General features: G+C 42.9%; 6 protein-coding genes across 6 annotated transcripts; 3 read left to right on the top strand and 3 right to left on the bottom strand.

Annotated features, from left to right (window-relative positions):
* Positions 1-165: 165 nt before the first annotated feature.
* V865_007545 (uncharacterized protein) lies at positions 166-1,861 on the top strand (the record flags this gene model as incomplete). The annotated part of the gene is made up of 7 exons (XM_066231291.1): positions 166-458; positions 519-632; positions 810-928; positions 995-1,023; positions 1,103-1,385; positions 1,461-1,553; positions 1,659-1,861. The coding sequence occupies 7 exons, from the start codon at positions 166-168 to the stop codon at positions 1,859-1,861; spliced, it is 1,134 nt and encodes a 377-aa protein (XP_066087388.1).
* A 335-nt stretch (positions 1,862-2,196) lies between these two features.
* V865_007544 (uncharacterized protein) lies at positions 2,197-6,477 on the bottom strand (the record flags this gene model as incomplete). The annotated part of the gene is made up of 7 exons (XM_066231290.1): positions 2,197-2,604; positions 2,707-2,922; positions 3,008-3,025; positions 3,089-3,153; positions 3,231-3,309; positions 3,386-3,670; positions 3,754-6,477. The coding sequence occupies 7 exons, from the start codon at positions 6,475-6,477 to the stop codon at positions 2,197-2,199; spliced, it is 3,795 nt and encodes a 1,264-aa protein (XP_066087387.1).
* A 566-nt stretch (positions 6,478-7,043) lies between these two features.
* V865_007543 (uncharacterized protein) lies at positions 7,044-9,435 on the bottom strand (the record flags this gene model as incomplete). Its single annotated transcript, XM_066231289.1, has 8 exons — positions 7,044-7,217; positions 7,277-7,403; positions 7,463-7,785; positions 7,851-8,115; positions 8,207-8,389; positions 8,475-8,524; positions 8,641-9,310; positions 9,365-9,435. 8 exons carry the CDS (start codon positions 9,433-9,435, stop codon positions 7,044-7,046), a joined length of 1,863 nt encoding a protein of 620 aa, XP_066087386.1.
* A 634-nt stretch (positions 9,436-10,069) lies between these two features.
* Positions 10,070-13,097, bottom strand: V865_007542 (uncharacterized protein; the record flags this gene model as incomplete). Its single annotated transcript, XM_066231288.1, has 4 exons — positions 10,070-10,502; positions 10,574-12,156; positions 12,213-12,565; positions 12,947-13,097. 4 exons carry the CDS (start codon positions 13,095-13,097, stop codon positions 10,070-10,072), a joined length of 2,520 nt encoding a protein of 839 aa, XP_066087385.1.
* A 931-nt stretch (positions 13,098-14,028) lies between these two features.
* On the top strand, positions 14,029-14,886 carry V865_007541 (uncharacterized protein; the record flags this gene model as incomplete). The annotated part of the gene is made up of 1 exon (XM_066231287.1): positions 14,029-14,886. One exon carries the CDS (start codon positions 14,029-14,031, stop codon positions 14,884-14,886), a length of 858 nt encoding a protein of 285 aa, XP_066087384.1.
* A 453-nt stretch (positions 14,887-15,339) lies between these two features.
* V865_007540 (AMP deaminase) lies at positions 15,340-18,780 on the top strand (the record flags this gene model as incomplete). Its single annotated transcript, XM_066231286.1, has 13 exons — positions 15,340-15,563; positions 15,633-16,307; positions 16,399-16,507; positions 16,571-16,684; positions 16,745-16,868; positions 16,934-17,000; positions 17,078-17,226; positions 17,287-17,473; positions 17,537-17,598; positions 17,655-17,906; positions 18,004-18,209; positions 18,283-18,338; positions 18,408-18,780. The coding sequence occupies 13 exons, from the start codon at positions 15,340-15,342 to the stop codon at positions 18,778-18,780; spliced, it is 2,598 nt and encodes an 865-aa protein (XP_066087383.1).
* Between the last annotated feature and the right edge of the window lie 137 nt (positions 18,781-18,917).

Here is an 18,917-nt window from a genome sequence, read left to right as displayed (position 1 = left end):
TTGTATCAAGCGGACATGGAATCAATCTCCTCGTTTCAATGTGGAGTCTCCACACACCCAACGCACATAACACGAGAAGACCTCTCGAATACTTCGAATACGAGGATATGAGGCCGACTTACGATTGCTCGTATATTCATCGTGGTTCTGGTCAGCAAGACCACTATGTCCTCCCTCCTAACCCCCTTCTTATGGTCCTTCCTCCCAGGCCAAATCACCCACCAACTCCTCCCCTACCTATCATCATCCTTACCCGGTATATTCCCCCCTGCGTCTAGAGGATCACCCACCTATTTGAGGAATTATCGAATCGCATTCACAGGTGTGATATGTACCTACTTGGCATATACGTTCTACACTGGTGAAACCAGTCAGAATATCAGAGAAGACTTTTATGCATTACTGGGTGTGAACAAGGATGTCGACGAAGATGGATTGAAAAAGGCTTATCGGACACTGTGAGGTATAGTTACCCCGTGAAATTGTCCTTATAGCTGACCAGCGAATGTGAATGGCAGATCGAGGTTATATCATCCCGATAGAGCTGGATCGGGTAACGATGAGGTGTTTATCTTGATAAGAGGAGCATACGAAACGCTCTCAGACCCAGTCAAGAGGTATGCTTATGATAGGTGAGTGTGGTTTCTTTTGTGAACACAACAGGGATACAATATCAGCTATGTTGTGCTTTTTGAGAGGTCTTGGTTGATAACACCCAGGCAATCCGACTGATCAATCCCGCCTCCAACTCCTTGTTTTTGTTATATTGGTAGAGCTGAATTGTTGGATTGTTCTTGACCACGCTATAGGTTTGGTCCCCAGATACTAGATTGGAAATCATCCTCGATCCGAGAACACATCATCACGGGCTTAAATCATTCTATTGGGTTTTACGTGGTTTCAGGTGGAATCATGTTATTACTTTCATGTGAGCTCGATGATCACCACATATCGGCTCGAAGACGCACATGTAGCTGACAGAAATGATGTACAGTACTAGGTAAAGCAAGGGATGGATCATACGTTAGTCGATTTCTGAATCTCTAACCGATTTTTCAAACTGTACAAGTATAACTGACTATGAACCCTGTCTTTTTCGTAGTGGCGACACACCTTATTCATCTTCCTCTTAATATCAGAACTAACTCTTATCCTCTCTCCAACATCTTCTATCCCATTCCTAAATCCACTACCTCAATTGGTCAAGTACCTATTTCCAATACTTTCCGCACCGCAGTTCATCCAAATTACATTCCTTCATCGACTATTCACCACACTCTCTATAGCTATCAACCAACTTACAAGTGTGTGGTGTCCATCCCTTCCATCTGAGCAGGAAGAGATGACAAAGGTTTTGGGGATGTTGAGGCAATTGGAAATGGAATGTGGGTCAACCGTCTGGTAACGTTGATTAGTAAAGGGAGCTGATCATATATCCGTTTCGTTTCGTCGATATATAGCTGTGACGGCCTTCCAAAGTGAAGTTGTACCGTTGATGTCATCAGGAGATCCGAAAATTGTCGAAGGGCTGATACAAAGTACGATGGAAGATAGTGAGTGTATCAATACCTCATGCAAACAAATATCTTCTTCTCACTAGTAAGAAAGATCTCACTGATCCTGGCTTGAACTCACCTTGTCTTGATCTATCATATCAGTCTTAGTAGATCGGAGTATCTCGTCCCATCCCCTAATCCATCAAGCATATCAATCATCTCTCCTTAAACCTATACCAAGGAACCTACGAACATTTTCGCATAACGTAGTTGGGGATAGAGATGGGATGAGACAATTGGAAATAGCCAGACAAATACCATTACCACCTTCACCTCCTCCCTCTCCTTCCCGGAAATTACCTTGACCTCGACGGAATTGCATGACTCCATCATTTTGCATTTTACATATGTACATGGGATCGTTGTAAAATATATTACTATGTAACAACAAAGGAAACTATGAATACCATATCGAATTACTGAAAATCCCAAAATAATATGGTCGGATTGGATGATGACCAATATACACAGTTACCGAAAGATGATGATCTGTTGTATACTACTTTTGAACATCTACTCAATCTGCTGATTTACTAATTTACTAATATTACAATGAAAAATCCTCCTGATTTACCAACATCCCCTTCTGCAAGACCATTGACACCCCTCCCCTTCCTTACCGGCATCAAAACCAAAAAAGCTATTTCTTCCTAGTCCTACATTCGCAGATCTTCTCAAAACCACCTTGATCCCTCAAGAAACCCAATGTGAACGCACAACACTCTTTCACCGCTTTGAACCCCAGTCCTTCCTCTACCGTCTCTCGAGTCACTTCAACCCCATGGTAAGTTACTATCACCTCTACCTTTCTCTCGTTGGTATCTAACAATTTCTTCTCGATGATCAATCTGTCAGTTATACATCCTCTCGATTGGAGGAACCTCATCAACTCGGCTTTAGGGTTCGTATCCTTACTTTTAGGTGGGCTACAATATGTCTCTAGGAAAGGTGATAACTTTCCTTGGAATATTAGCCGAAGGGGTTGGATGTCGAATGACGAGTCGTTTAGGATAGCTCCGAATAGAGCTTCGAGCGGGTTTGATGTAGTCTACCACAAGAAAATCGACTACAGTCAGCTTGTCATTTCGTTTTTTTCAAGCGAAGGACAGAAAGTTGGTTATGTCAGGCTAAGTACTGTAGGCCAACTTACATAAGATGTGGGTACTTCCATCCAATACTCCAATCCGACCTTGGCAGGATCCTGATCGAACTCAGCAGCTTTGGCTTTCGATCGAAGTTGATCCGCTTTGGCTTTAGCAGCTTTCAACCCTTTTCGAATTTTGGTAATTTGCAAAGTAGTTTCAAGGGTGCCGTGTTTTACGAGATCAAGTAGACCTAATTCAGTAGATAAAGCGGAACGAGCGCCCTGGCAAAGAGAACAGTGAGTCAGCTATGGGTCATGTGGGTTTGTATAAACTCGAAGATCTAGGGCTGATAAAGATTTTGCTCACCTCATTGCACCTCGAGGACTACATCAAAAGTCATCAGCTATATGAGACTCATCATCTCGACAGCTGATACTCCGAACTCACCTTCATGAGATGTAAAGAAGATGGACCTTCTTCAGGGTATTTATCATATAGGCATTCAACGACGACTATTCCATGGAAAGAAGTCATCAGCTTCACTCTTGTCATTGTTTCGACATCGTCAATCAGCTGAAGGACGACGTACAATAATCAAGTATCGCATTACCGAGTAACCGATATCTATCGGATATATCTTTCCTTCCAGGTTGGTTCATATCGAGACTCTGTAGTAATCATCCAACGTAGATGTATCAGCTACATACCACCAATCTAGTGGGCGATATGCTTAGTTTAGCTCACCAAAACCTGGTTCAACCTATTTTCATCTTTGAATTCATATCCCAAAATAGTCTTTCCCTTAGCTTTGAAGAATTTCATATATTTCGCTTCTCCCAATCCCGATACTTTCTCATCTTTGGTAGCTTTATGTGAAGAGGTCGTGGGAATAAGGTGTTTTACATCGGACCATGAATTTAATCCTGTTATAGGTATTCCCAATGAATGCGTCACGGAGATCACATCGTCGAAACTTCTCGATGTCAGATACGATGCACCGATGATAGCTTCTAGTACATCTGCAAGGATCTATCCACGTTCTCAAAGCATTAGCTTTTTGCAACTTCACTTGCACTTGAGATGTCGTGTAAATCTCTGACTGTATAACTCACTTTATCTCCCAAATCATTCATCCCTAATACATTCTTACTATCTAACCCTTTCAGACTAGAGTTTCCCTTGACTTCACCACCATTATTATTCTTACTCCATTCATCCCAATTCAAAATCCAATCCCTAGGTAACCACTCTTTCGATTTGAACCTCTTGGTTCTTATGTATTTGTTCAATCCTACTTTGAGAGCGTTGTGCTGTAAAGATCTATTGGAGGTAATCACATGTCGATCCTGATCGAATTCCTCTGTAGTCCTATGACCGTTAACGTTGCTCGGACTTTTTATACTTCTTGAGAGTGAAACCGAATCCAAAGATTTGGTTGAGTTGGACGGATGGTCGAACAAATAGAAATATAGAGTGATAACAAACTTCAATATCGTATCACCTAGGAATTCCAACCTCTCATAATTCTTTGATAAAATCATATTCGATCCAGGAGTCGTCAAAGCTTGCTTTAACAACCTTCCATCAATCATCCCATTGAACAAGTCTTTATTTGCTTGATTTGCAATTAAATGATTATCCAATTCGTCAAATAGATACGGTAGGACAGTACCGGTCCGATATATACTAGATGGTATGCAATGTATCTTGGTTATTTCAGGTGGTACATAACTTATCTCAGCTTTTAGAGGGTAAATGATCGAATCCATAATTCCACCTGATTTGTATGGTCGGACATTCTCACACTGCAAGATGGGTTGTTTACTATATCCCAATGGAGGTATGCCAGAAGGTAAACTCTCCAGGATCGTTTTGGTAGGATTAGCAGGATGGGGGGAATCAAGGGATAGATCGAATCGCACGGAGGTAATATATTTTCGTCGAGCGAACTCAGATGGGGAAGTGATCATTCGATCAATACATTGTTTCTTGAGTATGTCCATATCGTCCAAGTAGATTGAGGTGTATAGTGGGCCGTCGACGATTTTGGTTATTTCTTCCCATGAGATATCTTTTTCACTCAACTTCCTTCTTTTCTTCTTCTTCTTCTTCTCTTTGCCTTTTTGTTTCTTTTCCTCATCGTCCTTATCTAGTGATGTGAAAGGTTTGAAGTCAGATTTGAGTGGGACAAGTAACCATTTCACCCGATTCAAATCACCTTTGAAAGGTTTCTGCAACTCTGCTCTTAATAACCTTTCAGTAAACTTCAGTGCCTTGTCTAAATCCTCTTCAGACCAATATTTCAATTTCCCATAATCGACTAATCTGAACTTTGGACCATATCCCGTACTTTGGGGTAGCTGTTGATCTCCAATTGTCAAGTTCAATTCTACCATCCCATCCTTGTTGAAAATATCCAGTGGTTTACTAGTCACCAAACATAACTTTCTACATTGTTCGTCGATCTCATGAGTTTGTTGATATGGTGAATCAAGGATGAATTCCAGTGTAGTGGCGTATAAGCAATCTGTACTGAGTGATGGAGATTCGGCCCAAAATGGAGGCGAAATATAAGATTGGTATGATCCCAAACCATATTGTCCAGTAGGTTTTGACGAATTTGATTCAGAAGGTGAAGGAGGTAATCTATCTTTGATCAGTTCTTTTTGTTTATCCCATCGTTGGGTACTTCTAGATTTAGTCATTAATCGAGTTTCTTTCAATAATCTGAGTTCTTCTTCTCGTTCTAGTCCTTCTTCAATAGAAATATCTGTTATTCCAGTCGAATCAGAATGGGTACTATCACTCGTACTGGTTAGCGAACTAGAGCTGGAGGTAGAATCTGAACTTGAACTTGAACTCGATAAGAATACTTTCAGATTATCATCAACTTTTCCCAACTTGTACAATAGCTTGATTGATTCGAAACTAGCACTTTGCTTTGCCAATTTCTTATTCATCCAACCCCCCTCTGAAGGTTTTGAGGAACGTACGGTCGTGCCGATGATTGGTAAATGGATTGAACATTCTCTGAGTGTACCTTGATGTTCTTGTATATCAGGTTTGAGCATTTCTCTTCCTTCCAATTCAGCTTGCCTTATCTTCCTCTGAAGGGTCTTTGAGATGACTGTCGTCGTCGTCTTTCTCGTCTCGGGCTGAGAGTGAGTCGACGTAGATGGGACATTACGATAGTCGACTTCTAGGTCGTTATGTCCCACTGCCTGAGCCCAGTGAAGAAGGTATTGACCACTGTTTTGGAATGTCAAGATCGTCCCATTGCGAGTAATGAAAGTGTCGTTGGAAGTGGAAGTTGAAGGCATGAGAGCGGTTTGAGAAGGCTGATTGGTGGAAATGGAAGATGATTGGGGCTGAGGTGATACGTTAAACCCCTTTGAAGAAGTAGTAGCTGGATTGGAAGAGTTCGTCTTTCGCTTCTTTGGTTTTGGTGAAGAATTATCTTCTTGAGCTGACGTTGTTTTCCATTTCTTCTTTGGCGACTTAACAGGATTTCCTTCTATCAATCGATCCAAGTTCCGCTTCTCAGATGGTATCTCCTCCTTGCTATCCTCTTCAGTCTTCTTATCCTTCTTCTTTCTTTTCTTAGTCGATGATATCTGAACCTCTTCCTTCTCAACTACAGCTGACGGTATACTCTCTTCTCCTTTCTTCCTCTTCGCAGGTGATTTACCGAGAAATGTCTTATTCTCAAGAGTTTTGAAAGAAGTAGGAGTCAACGTATCAAGATTGATATGAGGTGGTACATCCCTTTTCCTTACTTCCATCTTTTCATCCTCCTTCTCATCCTTGTGCTCTTTATATCTAGGTACTCTGGTCATTTCATTTCATTTCTTTTCATATTGTGCCCATCTTTTTCCCGCTTGGGCCTGGTAATTTTGAATCTGATACTGAATTTTTGTAATTTGCTAGGAATGGGAACAGGGTGGGTCCTTTGGAACAGATCTGTGTGTGATTGATACTACTGTCTTACCACTTCCGTCAGAGTGTTGTAATCCAAAGGAGGGTGGTCGATCAAGGTGTGCGACATGGAAGAATGATGACGACTAAGTCGTAAGAGAGATTATAATTGTACGAAATCAGACACCATGTGCGTCGTGAGTCGTGCGTCGTCCACTGGGGTTGTATTGAGCTCTGGATATGTCAACGAGTAGTGTATACATCAAGTACAGTGTATGAGTAGTAAAGAGCAGAGATTCATTCCAAAATATCCATTCGTTCAGAGTGGAGGGACACCATCCTTTGGACGCGTAAAGCATAGTGAGGCACGGTCCCATCCCAGACGCTTGGTCGGACCCAGAAAATCGACATCATGGATCGATCATATACTCGTCATATTCATCGCTCATCTACCTTTTTGCATATACACACACTCTTCAAATACATTCTACCTCACTTTCTCCCTACTCTTCTTCTTCCTCCCACTCAATCCACCTATGGCCCAAGCATTCTCAATCAACTTCTTCATACCCCAGAACCAACCTATCGCGAAGGCACCTTTGAGTACGACGTGTTCGACTGGATTGATATACTGTACAAGTACATTGGAGGGTATGATCATCTATCGAAAGACAGGTACCTTCAGTACTCGGCATATGTGTATTGATTAAGTCCACTCACTATACTAATTTGACGTAACACCACTATAATCGAGATCAGAGGAGAAGCACCGATAAGTGTGATCCACAATATGGTCAATCCGGTAGATAATATCGATATCGCTAGACTCGCTTGATAGTTTATCAAACTGAATATAAACTCATTAATCAGCTTCTGCTTCGGACGCTGAAAGGAGATTTAGCTTACTTGATGATCGAAAGGGCATTGAGGACTACACCCGTCCTCCAAACTTCATCTTCTCCGCTTCCACCTGCTAATGAACGTTCACTGCCCCTAGCCGCACTTCCTCTGAAGGACATCATAAGGGTCAGAGGCATAAGTGATAGGATGACATTATGCTGATCATTCGAAAAAAGATAGATCGGTATGGAGATCAAGAATAGTAGTATAGGTAAGAAAGATATGGTCGGTGAGGGTCGAGTTGACGAGCCGGGACGTAAGGATATATTAGAATATAGGAGGATAATGATAGGAGGGATGATAGATAAGATTGTTAATGTTGATTGTATCTGTTATTCAGATCGTATTAGCGATCTCTCCTCTTTTTGGCTTCTAGATAAAGTGGAAGACTCACTTTATGAGTCATAGCTTGATTGACCAAAGATGAAATCGTCAATGATGGGACAGTAGCTTTACAATATTCATTTACTTGATTCTGCACCGTCGGGATATTCGAAATCAACCAAGAAATCATTGGCATTTTCGCTAGATACTTCATGGCGGGTTGAACGAAGGTAATCTGATTATACACATAGTTGGAAAAGTTGGATTCACATATAACGTATCTTGATCCTAGCGCCGTTGCACCGATTACAAAAGAAAGGAAAGCGTATTTTGAGCTATCGATATATAAAGATATAACATAACAATCAGTACAGACATTTCTTAGGCAAATTCACAGAGACATATGCGCAATAGTCCGAGACTCACCCTTCGACTCCGCCAATCCATGATCCCCTCCCTATCACATACAGTCCAAATGTTATTGCCCAAATCGCATGAAGCTGATTGATAGTCAAGCTGAGGAACAGATAAAAGATAGAAGCATAGTCTTCCGTTGAAGATAAGAGGGTGAGTGGTCGAATGGTCATTGACATGGGTACTATCTTTTTACTGCGTACGAAACCTTACATCAGTTGACTTGTATTTCATTTGAATTGAAGATGGTCTATGGATACAGTTGGGGATTCCTACTTACTCTACGAAGAGTGATAAAGGCGATAAGAGAATAGTAAGTAATGCTATGACCTATTTCACACCCAACAAGTCAACGTCAATTCGAACGATTCCTTATCTCTCGGTTGATCTAGTCACCAATGATGTAGAACGAAGTGTGGTAAAGTAAGATGAAACTTAATACTCACCTGTGATCTCAAACTTCTTCCTCCCTTTTCACCCTCCCTCCTTACCCACTCAAAAATAACCACACCCCACATAACCTCTTCCCTCCCCTTCACCCAATCCAACTCCCTTCCTTCAATAAACCTCACCACCAAAAGCTTGATCAAAACGTAAGATATCAAACTGATAAACAGGGTATTTCGGTGCAATCCCACTTTAGTCAAGTATCTTATGGATTGTCTGATTGGTGAATCATATTTTGATGATAACAACGTTGATTTGGAGAGTTTACGTTGTTCGTGACGTTTCTTTCTGGCTATCTCCCTGTCAGTTTGTGGTACAGTCAAGTGCGTCAAAGTACTTTGAGATGGACGTCTATGTGTTGTTGTTGGTTCGGTATCGCTCGGATTGGTATTGTCTGATAAAGGTGGTGGGAAAGAACTGAATCCGACATTCTGTATATTTTCCTGATTCTGATTAGACGTTCCAGGAGAATTTGAACGTCCCCTACGATCAGGATAAGGTGACGATATAGACGATGAGTATAAGGTAGAAGATAGAGTCCTTGCGAATTTAGAAGGGCCAGGGGAAAATCGATGTTGATGAGGCGACAAGTATGGATATGGAGAAGAGTTGGAATATTGAGATTGATAAGTAGTATTTGAGAATAAAGATTCCGCATCTGTTTCACTCCTACCACTCAATCAGTACGACTGAGCTAAGAGGATATTTAGATCTTCAACTCACTCTATCACACTTCCTCTTCTCCTCATGGCTGCTTTCTCAGCGAGGTGCTGCTCGTATGATTTCCTAGGCATTCTGAATGTCGACGAAGTTGATGGTATTCAGGTAGACTCGACTTGACTTGATTTTCGTTATAACATCGTAGATTAAACCCGCAACAGAGCTGTCTCTCTGCTCGTATGATTGATGATGAGGGTCAATAAGAAGTTTAGAGTGAATGATTTCTATTATTGAATACGATGAGATGAGATGAGAGTGAATGAAATGTTCGAGTTATGAGTTCAACCTTGTTTGTTCTGGAAATCCGGCTAACTCATCCAACCCGGGTGGTATGTATTTGTTCAAAACCAAGTGTTACGTTGACCATGTTCTTATCTTCGTGATGCTCCTCAGATATTCAGGAACGTGATAATAATATTCATATTCATACTGATATTCATACCGATATTCATACCGTCCATAATGTGTGTATATATCATAAAAGAATAAGTAAAGAAGAGTCAAACAAAAAGGTAGATTGTATTGGATCGTAAAGAATGTTATATGTATCATGTATTCGGCATGAAGCGTAGTAGGTAATAGGTAATCGTATATAAAACTTTTTTCCCTCTCCTTTTTCACTAATCAAAATCTCGTAATAAAGATCATCAGAACATTTGAGTCCTGCATCCCATCCCATCCCATCCCATTGTCATCCTCTGAGTCCATCTAATTATGACTCGTCAAACTCCAATTATCCAACGCAACGTTCGATACATTGTTCAGCGCAGTGAATCCATCTCCCCATTGAGGAGTGAAAAGCACTTGCAAGCTGAAAGATCCTCCATCAGCCACATCGATTGTCAACACCGTCACTCCATCATTGGGTTGATCAGCATCTTCCGTTCCAGTGGGGAGAGCTGGGTCCGTTGATAATCGAGTAGGTGTAGCAGTAGAGAATGATGCGCCTGATGGTCCTTGCACGATGGAAGCTACTAATGTCTCACCACCTAATGTCAACGTAGCTGTAGCCTCGTTGGTCTCGACGGTGGCATTGGTGTGCATCCTCCATTGCAAGGTTGGTGAAGTGGTGACATCATCTTGTAGTAAGATTTGTTTTCGGCCATTGAGGAATCGAATACCCCGTTTCACTCCACCGGTACTGTTGTGAATATGACATCAGCATGACAATTCACGATATTTTGGTTGTTATGTGGTGCGAATTTCACTCGCCCGTTATAAGCAGAAGTCATATCAGTCCAGAAATACGCAGTATCATCCGTTTCAACCTCCAAACTAGGAGCAGGTCCTTGGGCAGTACCGGACGAACCGAAATTACCAGTAGGAGCAGCATCGACATTTTGGTTTGAACTATTGATCAATAAAGTATTTTGACCTTCGGTTCTCTTTCGGTAGTATAACCATCTTGGTGAATCTTGACTTTCGTTCGAGAAATAACCATCAGAGAGATATTGACCTGAACCTAATTCACCGGCCCATCTTTGACCCATCGCATCCAAGACGAAATCTCCTACATCTAGATCTCCATGAGTTTGGTGACCTTGTAATTTGGCTGCCCTCATAGCCCAGTAAGTACCAGAGTTATCGGACCAGGTCGATCGACCGGTCGCCCATTGATTCTCGGCAGCGTCGAAGTGGTGGTCCAAAGCTAATCCATCCCACCATGTACCGGTCGTAGCGGGGTCGTACCAGAACATTGACCAGGGTTCAGAAGCGTCGATGTGATCCCTTTGGTATAAAGCATATCGGGGTGCGTCGAAGACGTTAGCCCAGAGTAAGAGGGAGTTGGCAGTAGAAGAATACTTGTTGGGTCCGTGATCACCAGCATTGAATTTACTGGTCATACCTTGAATGTAGATGTGGTAGATCGAAGTGAGGTTGAAACCGGGATTAGACTCTGCGAGTCCTCGATCATCGCCGTATGCTGAGATCAAAGCATTGACCATCTCGGCAGCTCCGGTGGTACCGAAATACCAGTAATCAGAGGTTTCAGCCCAAGAACCAGCGGAATCAGGACCTTGGAAACAGTTGTTGTAGGCGTCAGGGACAGTGAGATCGAGTACTTTTTGAGCGAGACCAGATTGATCTCTATCCATGATAGCGATAGCAGCTTGAGTGAGACCACCATTGATAACACAGTTCCAGTTACCGTTGACCTGGGCATTGCCCGTAGCACTTCCTGCCCACCAGTTGTAGCCTGAAGCAGACGAATCACCAGAAAGAGCATTGTAACCGAGTTGGAGACCGAGATTGAGGATAGACCACATGATAGCATCTCTCTGTTCATCCGTCCAGAAGTCGTAGAGCCAGTCGTATCCGATAGCGAAAGCAGCACAGAATTCCCCAACATCTAGGAAATGGGCTGGATTCCATCGGGTACCATCATCAGCTCCGAAAGCGACATCAGAGTTGTTTCCGGCAGCAGTTTGAAGTTCGAGCCATACTCGATCGGCGTATTTGGTCTCGTTGGTGACCTTGTAAGCATAAGCCCAGTTCTTGACCTTCAACTTGATTTCTCTAGCTACATCAAGTACACCAGATCCGGATAAACCTCCATCTTCTGTATAAGGGGTAGGATCGTCACCGAGGGTATCACTGGCATTTTGCACAATGGTAGCGTTCCATTGCTTGAAGTAGAGATTGTTGGCAATGAGACCCGAAGTCAAAGCATCCCATTTGTATCCAGGAGCAAGACGAGGGTTTGCTCGGATGGAATTGTTGGAAGGTGACGAGGGATCAGTCGGCCAGCCATTTGAGGAGCCAACAGTTGGGGCAGAGTAACCAGCAGTAGCAGTCTACATAGAAATATAAGCTTGTGAGGTAGAGGGGATCTAAGGGAATCCAGACTTACACCAGTAGCATAAACGGGAAGCAGATAGCTATCAGTGGCAACAGCGAGATACACCTGACCATCAGCACCAGTGCTCGTGGCACCAGCAGTGTTGACTCCGCTGACACCAGATGGGACACCGGTGTTAGCGGTGTTGCTACCTGAGCTTGAATTGGAGGATGAAGCGGAACTGTCGTCATCTTTGCTTGCTCTTGATCCTAAGACACCACCTAGGACTGCAGCGATGATGATGACGATTAAGAGAATGGGTAGACCGATCCATAACCACTTATTCCTCTTCTTCTTAGGTTGGTAACCCCCTACACCTTCACTACTGTACGCTGCGTTTGGATTGCCGGATGACATTGGGTAAGCTTCAGGGTATAATTTGGAGTTTGACATTATAGATGCAAGAGAAGAAAAACAAATCCGTGGGAACACGAGGCGAACGATATTCACAAGATGACGATGGTGGCGAGTTGGAAGGGAGGGGTAGTGATGAAGATGCGATTAGAGGGATGTTCCAAATTAGACCAAGAAGAGCGGTTACGAGCGATGAGGTAAACAAAGGATGTCACGTCGTTTAATCCATCGTTGCAGTTCAGATCGTGATTTTAGGGGAAAATGGAAAGAAGAATAGAGAAAGGAGGGAAGATGGGGTGTATTGGGGAGAAAGGGTAGAATGCAGACCAAGTATCAGCATTGACACTTCTGCCAAGGGAATCCGATGAGTGGGTGGGTCAAGAGGAACTTACATCCACCACCGCCTCCGCCACCATAGTTGTTACCATAATTACCACCTTGAGGCTCATCGCTGTATCCTCCGCCGTAATTGTTCCCATACGAGTTACCATAACCTCCTCCATTGTTATCGGAATATTGCGCTTGCTGATAGTGATGAGACATCGCGTCGTGATATCCACAAGATTAATGAGAATGAGAGAAAGTTATAAGAGAAAAATTACTATACGTTGGGATGAATGAATGTGTATCGTGTTGTGGTTGTAAGGAAGAATGTCGTACGGGAAGTAAAAAAGCGATGCGGTCGTTACGTCGTCTTTTCGTTATACCGTACCGTTCACCGTTAATTAGGTCGTCTCAGCAACGAGAAGAAGAGAGAAATCAAAAGACGTGACCGTCGTGTTCGATGGTCGATTAAGTATACAGATGAGAATAGAATAAGATGAAAACAACCGTCGAGAATAGACGATTTGATCACCTGTGATAGATGAAAATAGATCAAGAGTTGTAAAGATATAATTCAGAAGGGAATCGCGACGGGGTTCCCCTCGGCTGCGCACAGGGCTACAGAGCTACAACGTGAATCCAAGTGCAACACAGGTAAACAAATGGAGAGAAAATTTAAAGGAAATTAAGCGTTAGGGTCAAACACTTTAAATTCCCTGTTGGTCTAATGAAACGGCATAAACACTCGACCACCTTACCTTGTACGCGACAAATCACACTCATTGCTCACATCACATCAAAAAACACAGCCACAGCGTCACACGAAACCCATCACAGAGTCACGTGATAAAACAGGTCTACTCAACTAGGTGTGCTTATTCCCCATTCGCATGCCTGGTGGGCAAAGGGTCTCTTACACGTGGGCTATTACCGAAAGTGGAGGTCGATCATCCTCCCGTAGTAAGATAGATTTAGATCAGTTTCGCTTGTCTCGACTGGTTGCATCATACATGCATGTATCAGTTAAGAAGTGCAACATTTTTTGGCCTTTATTGATACTATCATCCTTTCTCATCTCACATGGAACATAGCTTGATACGACACGACTGTCTCTGACACTGGAATATAGGTCAAGAGACGCATTGCTACGATGTCAGACTCACTCCGTAACTCCAATAACCCTTCAGCCGATAATTCCCCTGCTCCATCACCGTTACCCATACCCGCACGATATCCACACGCAGACCTCGAGGATAACGCGCACATACACTCTTCCCCTGCCTTTGATTATCACGAAGAGCGAAGGCTGCATCTTCAAGACGAGATATGGCTGTCCCACAACTTACCACGACTTCCTCCATCGACCGTATCGGAAGCCGGATCATCAACGAGTAAAGCAGGAGGTGTAGGTGAGATAGGAACGAGTTATAAGAGTGCAAGCGGAAGACAAGGATTATCACCTGGACAATTCATGGCTACTTCACCTCTTACTCAACATAGAGCTATAAAATCGACTGTCGCTAGTCCAGGAGAGATCGATCTAGGAAGACAAGGTAAGAACCTAGAGAAAGGTGGTCAATCAATGTCATTCGCCAACGATCAAGATCGAGAGGCTGGCGGAAACCAAGAAGATCAAGAAGAAGGTCTGTCGTCAAGATTTCAGAGACAAGCTCAGGTCGATCCGGTAGAAAGACACTCAAGTATGTTATCCCCCTCTGGACCGGAGTATGGTGATTTAGATCCGGCACCCTCGATCATACATAGACAAGAGAGGGACAAGCAGGAAGAACTGGATTTGGAGGAAGAAGCTAGAGAACGAGAATTGAATGCCGCTCTACTAAGCGCTTTGAACTCAGGGGGAAGAGATGAAGGTGTAGAAGCTAAAGCCGCTGCTAAGCTGGCTGGTGCCGGTGCGAGTGTAACTCAACCTGGTGAGTGCTATCATCTTGGCTCCCACGTTCAAGAGTTACTTGATATTCCGCCTTATCTTCGGTCAAATATTCTGTGACTCCGTCGATGATCTTTCCTTTCATCTCCTTTGACTTTGATTATCACTCATTCTATCTTCTTCCGATATCTTCGGATAAGCGAGTCTCGCAAATCTTTTACCTTTTCTTTCGCCTTCCACTCCCTTTCTCTCAAAAGCCACCAGAAAGGAATGAAGCTGGAATGGACATCCCCTCATTCAAATCTGTGCGGCTTCGAAGACTCTCAGAATGGCAAACGTGTGTCTTCTGTGATTTTAAGATGCCCGTGAAACGGTTATGAGAATCATCTCCGACGTTTGCCAAGTCATCTGAGGCAATTGCAAAGTATATAAAAGCTACCTGAAAGTCTATGTAGACACATTGCTGTCCCCATTTTTGGTGTGCGGCAACTCCTCATTTTTCTCTTTTCTCCATTGTCACTTATAATCATCACTCTTCCATCACACTCATCGTTGTGCCAAAATATCCATATTATGCCTCCTGCTCGACCACCGAATATTGCCCTTACCGATCCTGAGCTATTTCTCGGCGGTATCCGTTCCCCACTTACTAAACCTTCTACCCCTATCGCTTCTATGCCTGGTACACCTGTCAATGAGGCGAGCGGTCAAGATCTAAATGCGAAAGAGTTGCTGATGCAAATGCAAATTCTCGCTTTCGCAGAACAAGGTATTGGAAGTGAACTTGAACAATTATAGTGAGTTATAAACACGCATTCTGTTCAATCTGTGTAACGTATGATTACTGAGTAGTATGATGTCTTTAGCGCTTCTTTCGCTCGATGTCTTGATCTCCGAGATAAATATATGGAACTTTCGAATCAACGATTAGGTGATAATCCAAAAGATCATGATGGGACATTTCACGGATTCACCCCTCGATCATCTGGTGATGTTATGGGACTCAAAGCTGAAGTTGAGCAAGATGCATGCGAGGGACCATCTGCAGCTGAAAATGATGAATTGCCCACATGGAATATCTATCCACCACCGCCACCACCCCACTGGCATTGGAAACCTTCGCAGGGAAGTGTAATGCCTGAACCAACCTCATCGGATGGTACGGAAATGACCAAAACTACTACTTCAACCGGTATAAAGGATAATCAAACTTTTAAAATCGAAGATTGTCAAATCCACGAAGAGGATAAACAACATATCTTTCAACTGAATGATGAAGGTGTTTTCACTGTCTATTCTGCTACAGAAGAATCACCTAGAGTCAATGGTGAAGTCGATTCCAAAGGTAAAAAACCGCTAGCTAGAATACCAACCCTCAAAGAATATTTCACAGATCTAGATTATCTCTTGGGAGTTTGTTCAGATGGACCTGCCAAATCCTTTGCATTCAGGAGATTGAAGTACCTATCGTCAAAATGGAGTTTGTACTGTTTGTTGAATGAGTATCAAGAATTGGCAGATATGAAAGCTGTCCCTCATAGGTATGTCCTGCAATTTCTTTCCCAAATCTTCAGCTGTCTCTCGAACATTTCATGGCAACTGAGCTGATCGTTGAAAAACTGGTACTTTTAGGGATTTCTACAATGTTAGGAAAGTCGATACTCACATTCATCATTCGGCAAGTATGAACCAAAAACATTTATTACGATTCATCAAATCGAAATTGAAGAGAAACCCAAATGTATGTTCAGCTCCCTTCCCTCACCTCCCACCCATGTATCCGTGCTGACTTACTGATTCACAGGAAATCGTCATTCATCGAGATGGGAAGGATCTTACTCTGAAAGAAGTATTCGAATCGCTCAATTTGACTGCTTACGACCTATCGATCGATACTCTCGATATGCATGCTCATCAAGTTAGCTCTCCTTCCCCCTTTGATGGAAGCTAAAGCTAACGCTTGTCTTCCATTATGTAGGAGTTCCACCGATTCGATCGTTTCAATGATCGATATAACCCTACTGGATCTTCGCGATTGAGAGAGATTTTCTTGAAGACTGATAATTTGTTGAAAGGGAAATATCTCGCCGAATTGACTCAGGGTAAGTCCGCTTATGTGTTCACCAAAATCCGCTCGGATTCCAGCTGATTTCAACATTATACGCAGAATTGATAGCGGATTTGGAACAAAGTAAATACCAAGTTTCAGAGTGGAGATTATCAATCTATGGAAGGTGAGCTGACTTTTGTGCTTCTTTGCACAAAAAAAAAGCTTTAGCTGACATTTTACGTTTCACTTTTCATCTCGCAGGAACCTTGGCGAATGGGACAAACTCGCTAAATGGGTAGTCAACAACAAGCTCGTTTCGCATAATGTCAGATGGTTAATCCAAGTTCCAAGATTGTATGAAGTTTATAAGGGTTCGGGTTTGGTGAACAACTTTGAAGATGTTGTGAAAAGTGAGCTTACTGGCTCGGGACGCAATGAGAGATCTAGCTGACTTTCATCATTGTGATTAGATGTATTTCAACCTTTGTTCGAAGTAACGAAAGATCCCTCATCACATCCTGAATTGCACATCTTCCTCCAACGGGTAGTAGGATTCGATAGTGTAGATGACGAATCGAAACCTGAAAGAAGACTTTACAGGAAATTCCCCACCGCCAAAATGTGGGATACTAATCAAAGTCCTCCATATAGTTATTGGTGAGCTATCCAAAACGAATTGTCAATGTAGATATGTCAGCTGATAAGACGTATGTGATCCAGGATATACTACATGTACGCTAATATGGCCTCTTTGAACGCTTGGAGAAGGTCAAGAGGATTTAGTGAGCTCAGTATTTTCTAGTCGATCTGGATATTTAGCTGACTATTGATCACTCAGATACATTCGTGCTTCGACCACACTGTGGAGAAGCAGGTGATCCCGATCACTTGTCATCGGCATTCTTGACTGCCCATTCCATCTCGCATGGTATCTTACTTCGTAAAGTCCCAGCATTGCAATACCTGTTCTACCTGAAGCAGATTGGTTTAGCTATGAGTCCGTTAAGTAACAACGCACTGTTCTTGACGTATGAAAGAAACCCGTTTAAGGATTATTTCAAGGTTGGATTGAACGTCTCCTTATCAACTGGTAAATCATCTTAATCCTTAACCCATCAAAATCATCTATAGTATAACCTTCATTCTCTCTTTGGAGAAGCATGCTGATCAGTTGTGAGCATATCCAGATGATCCCCTCCAATTCCATTTCACCGCTTCCCATCTATTGGAGGAATATTCATGTGCTGCTCAGATTTACAAGCTCACCCCGGCGGATATGTGTGAATTGGCTAGAAACTCGGTATTACAGAGTGGATGGGAAATGCAGGTTAAGAAACATTGGATAGGTCATAAGTGGTATTTACCCGGTGCGGCTGGTAATGATATTCACAAGGTGAGCTCCTTCGATTGACCGGATCCATTCATGAAAGCGAAATGATGGCTGATGAGGCTTTCCCCTGACGTAGACCAACGTGCCTACTATTAGATTAGCTTATAGGCATTCTACGTTACTTGAAGAACTGTAAGTACTCATATCCTATCATACATTCTGATGGTCATCACGATGACTGACACTGTGATAATATGATAGTGCATTGATCCGACATGGTCAACATTCACCTTCAGCCACTCCAACGCACCTCAAACAAAATTCTTCCGCACAATTACCTAACCAGCCTTCCCCTCAGCCACCTTCAACGTCGAATGACCGAACAACGGTGAACAATCGACCGGGAATGACGAATCATCCCTCGGACGTAGCTGCCGCTGCTATGTCGATGACCAACTCCAGTGTATACGCACAGGGCGAATCTCATCCTATTGCTCCTCACTTGATTGGTGGGGTCGGTACGTTAGGTGAGAGAAGTAGGAAGAAGAGTGTGGGTCAACTGAAAGGTGTGAGTTTTGGAGGTGAGGCTGTAACGCCTCTTGAGAGTGACCAGGTGCACGAGGCTAGGAGATGATCGAAGTGAGATTGGAAGGTAGTGTACATATATCCGCAGTAGACTCGTTGGTATCGGAGGCATCACGATTAACGTACAGGGACGTCACAGTGTGGACAATCGATTTTCATCGTAATATGATTCTCTTGTGAATGAGG

Source organism: Kwoniella europaea, chromosome 2 (assembly GCF_036810445.1).
Source record: "Kwoniella europaea PYCC6329 chromosome 2, complete sequence".
Classification (NCBI taxonomy): Eukaryota; Fungi; Basidiomycota; class Tremellomycetes; order Tremellales; family Cryptococcaceae; genus Kwoniella; species Kwoniella europaea.
This window is presented reverse-complemented; position numbering and strand designations above follow the sequence as displayed.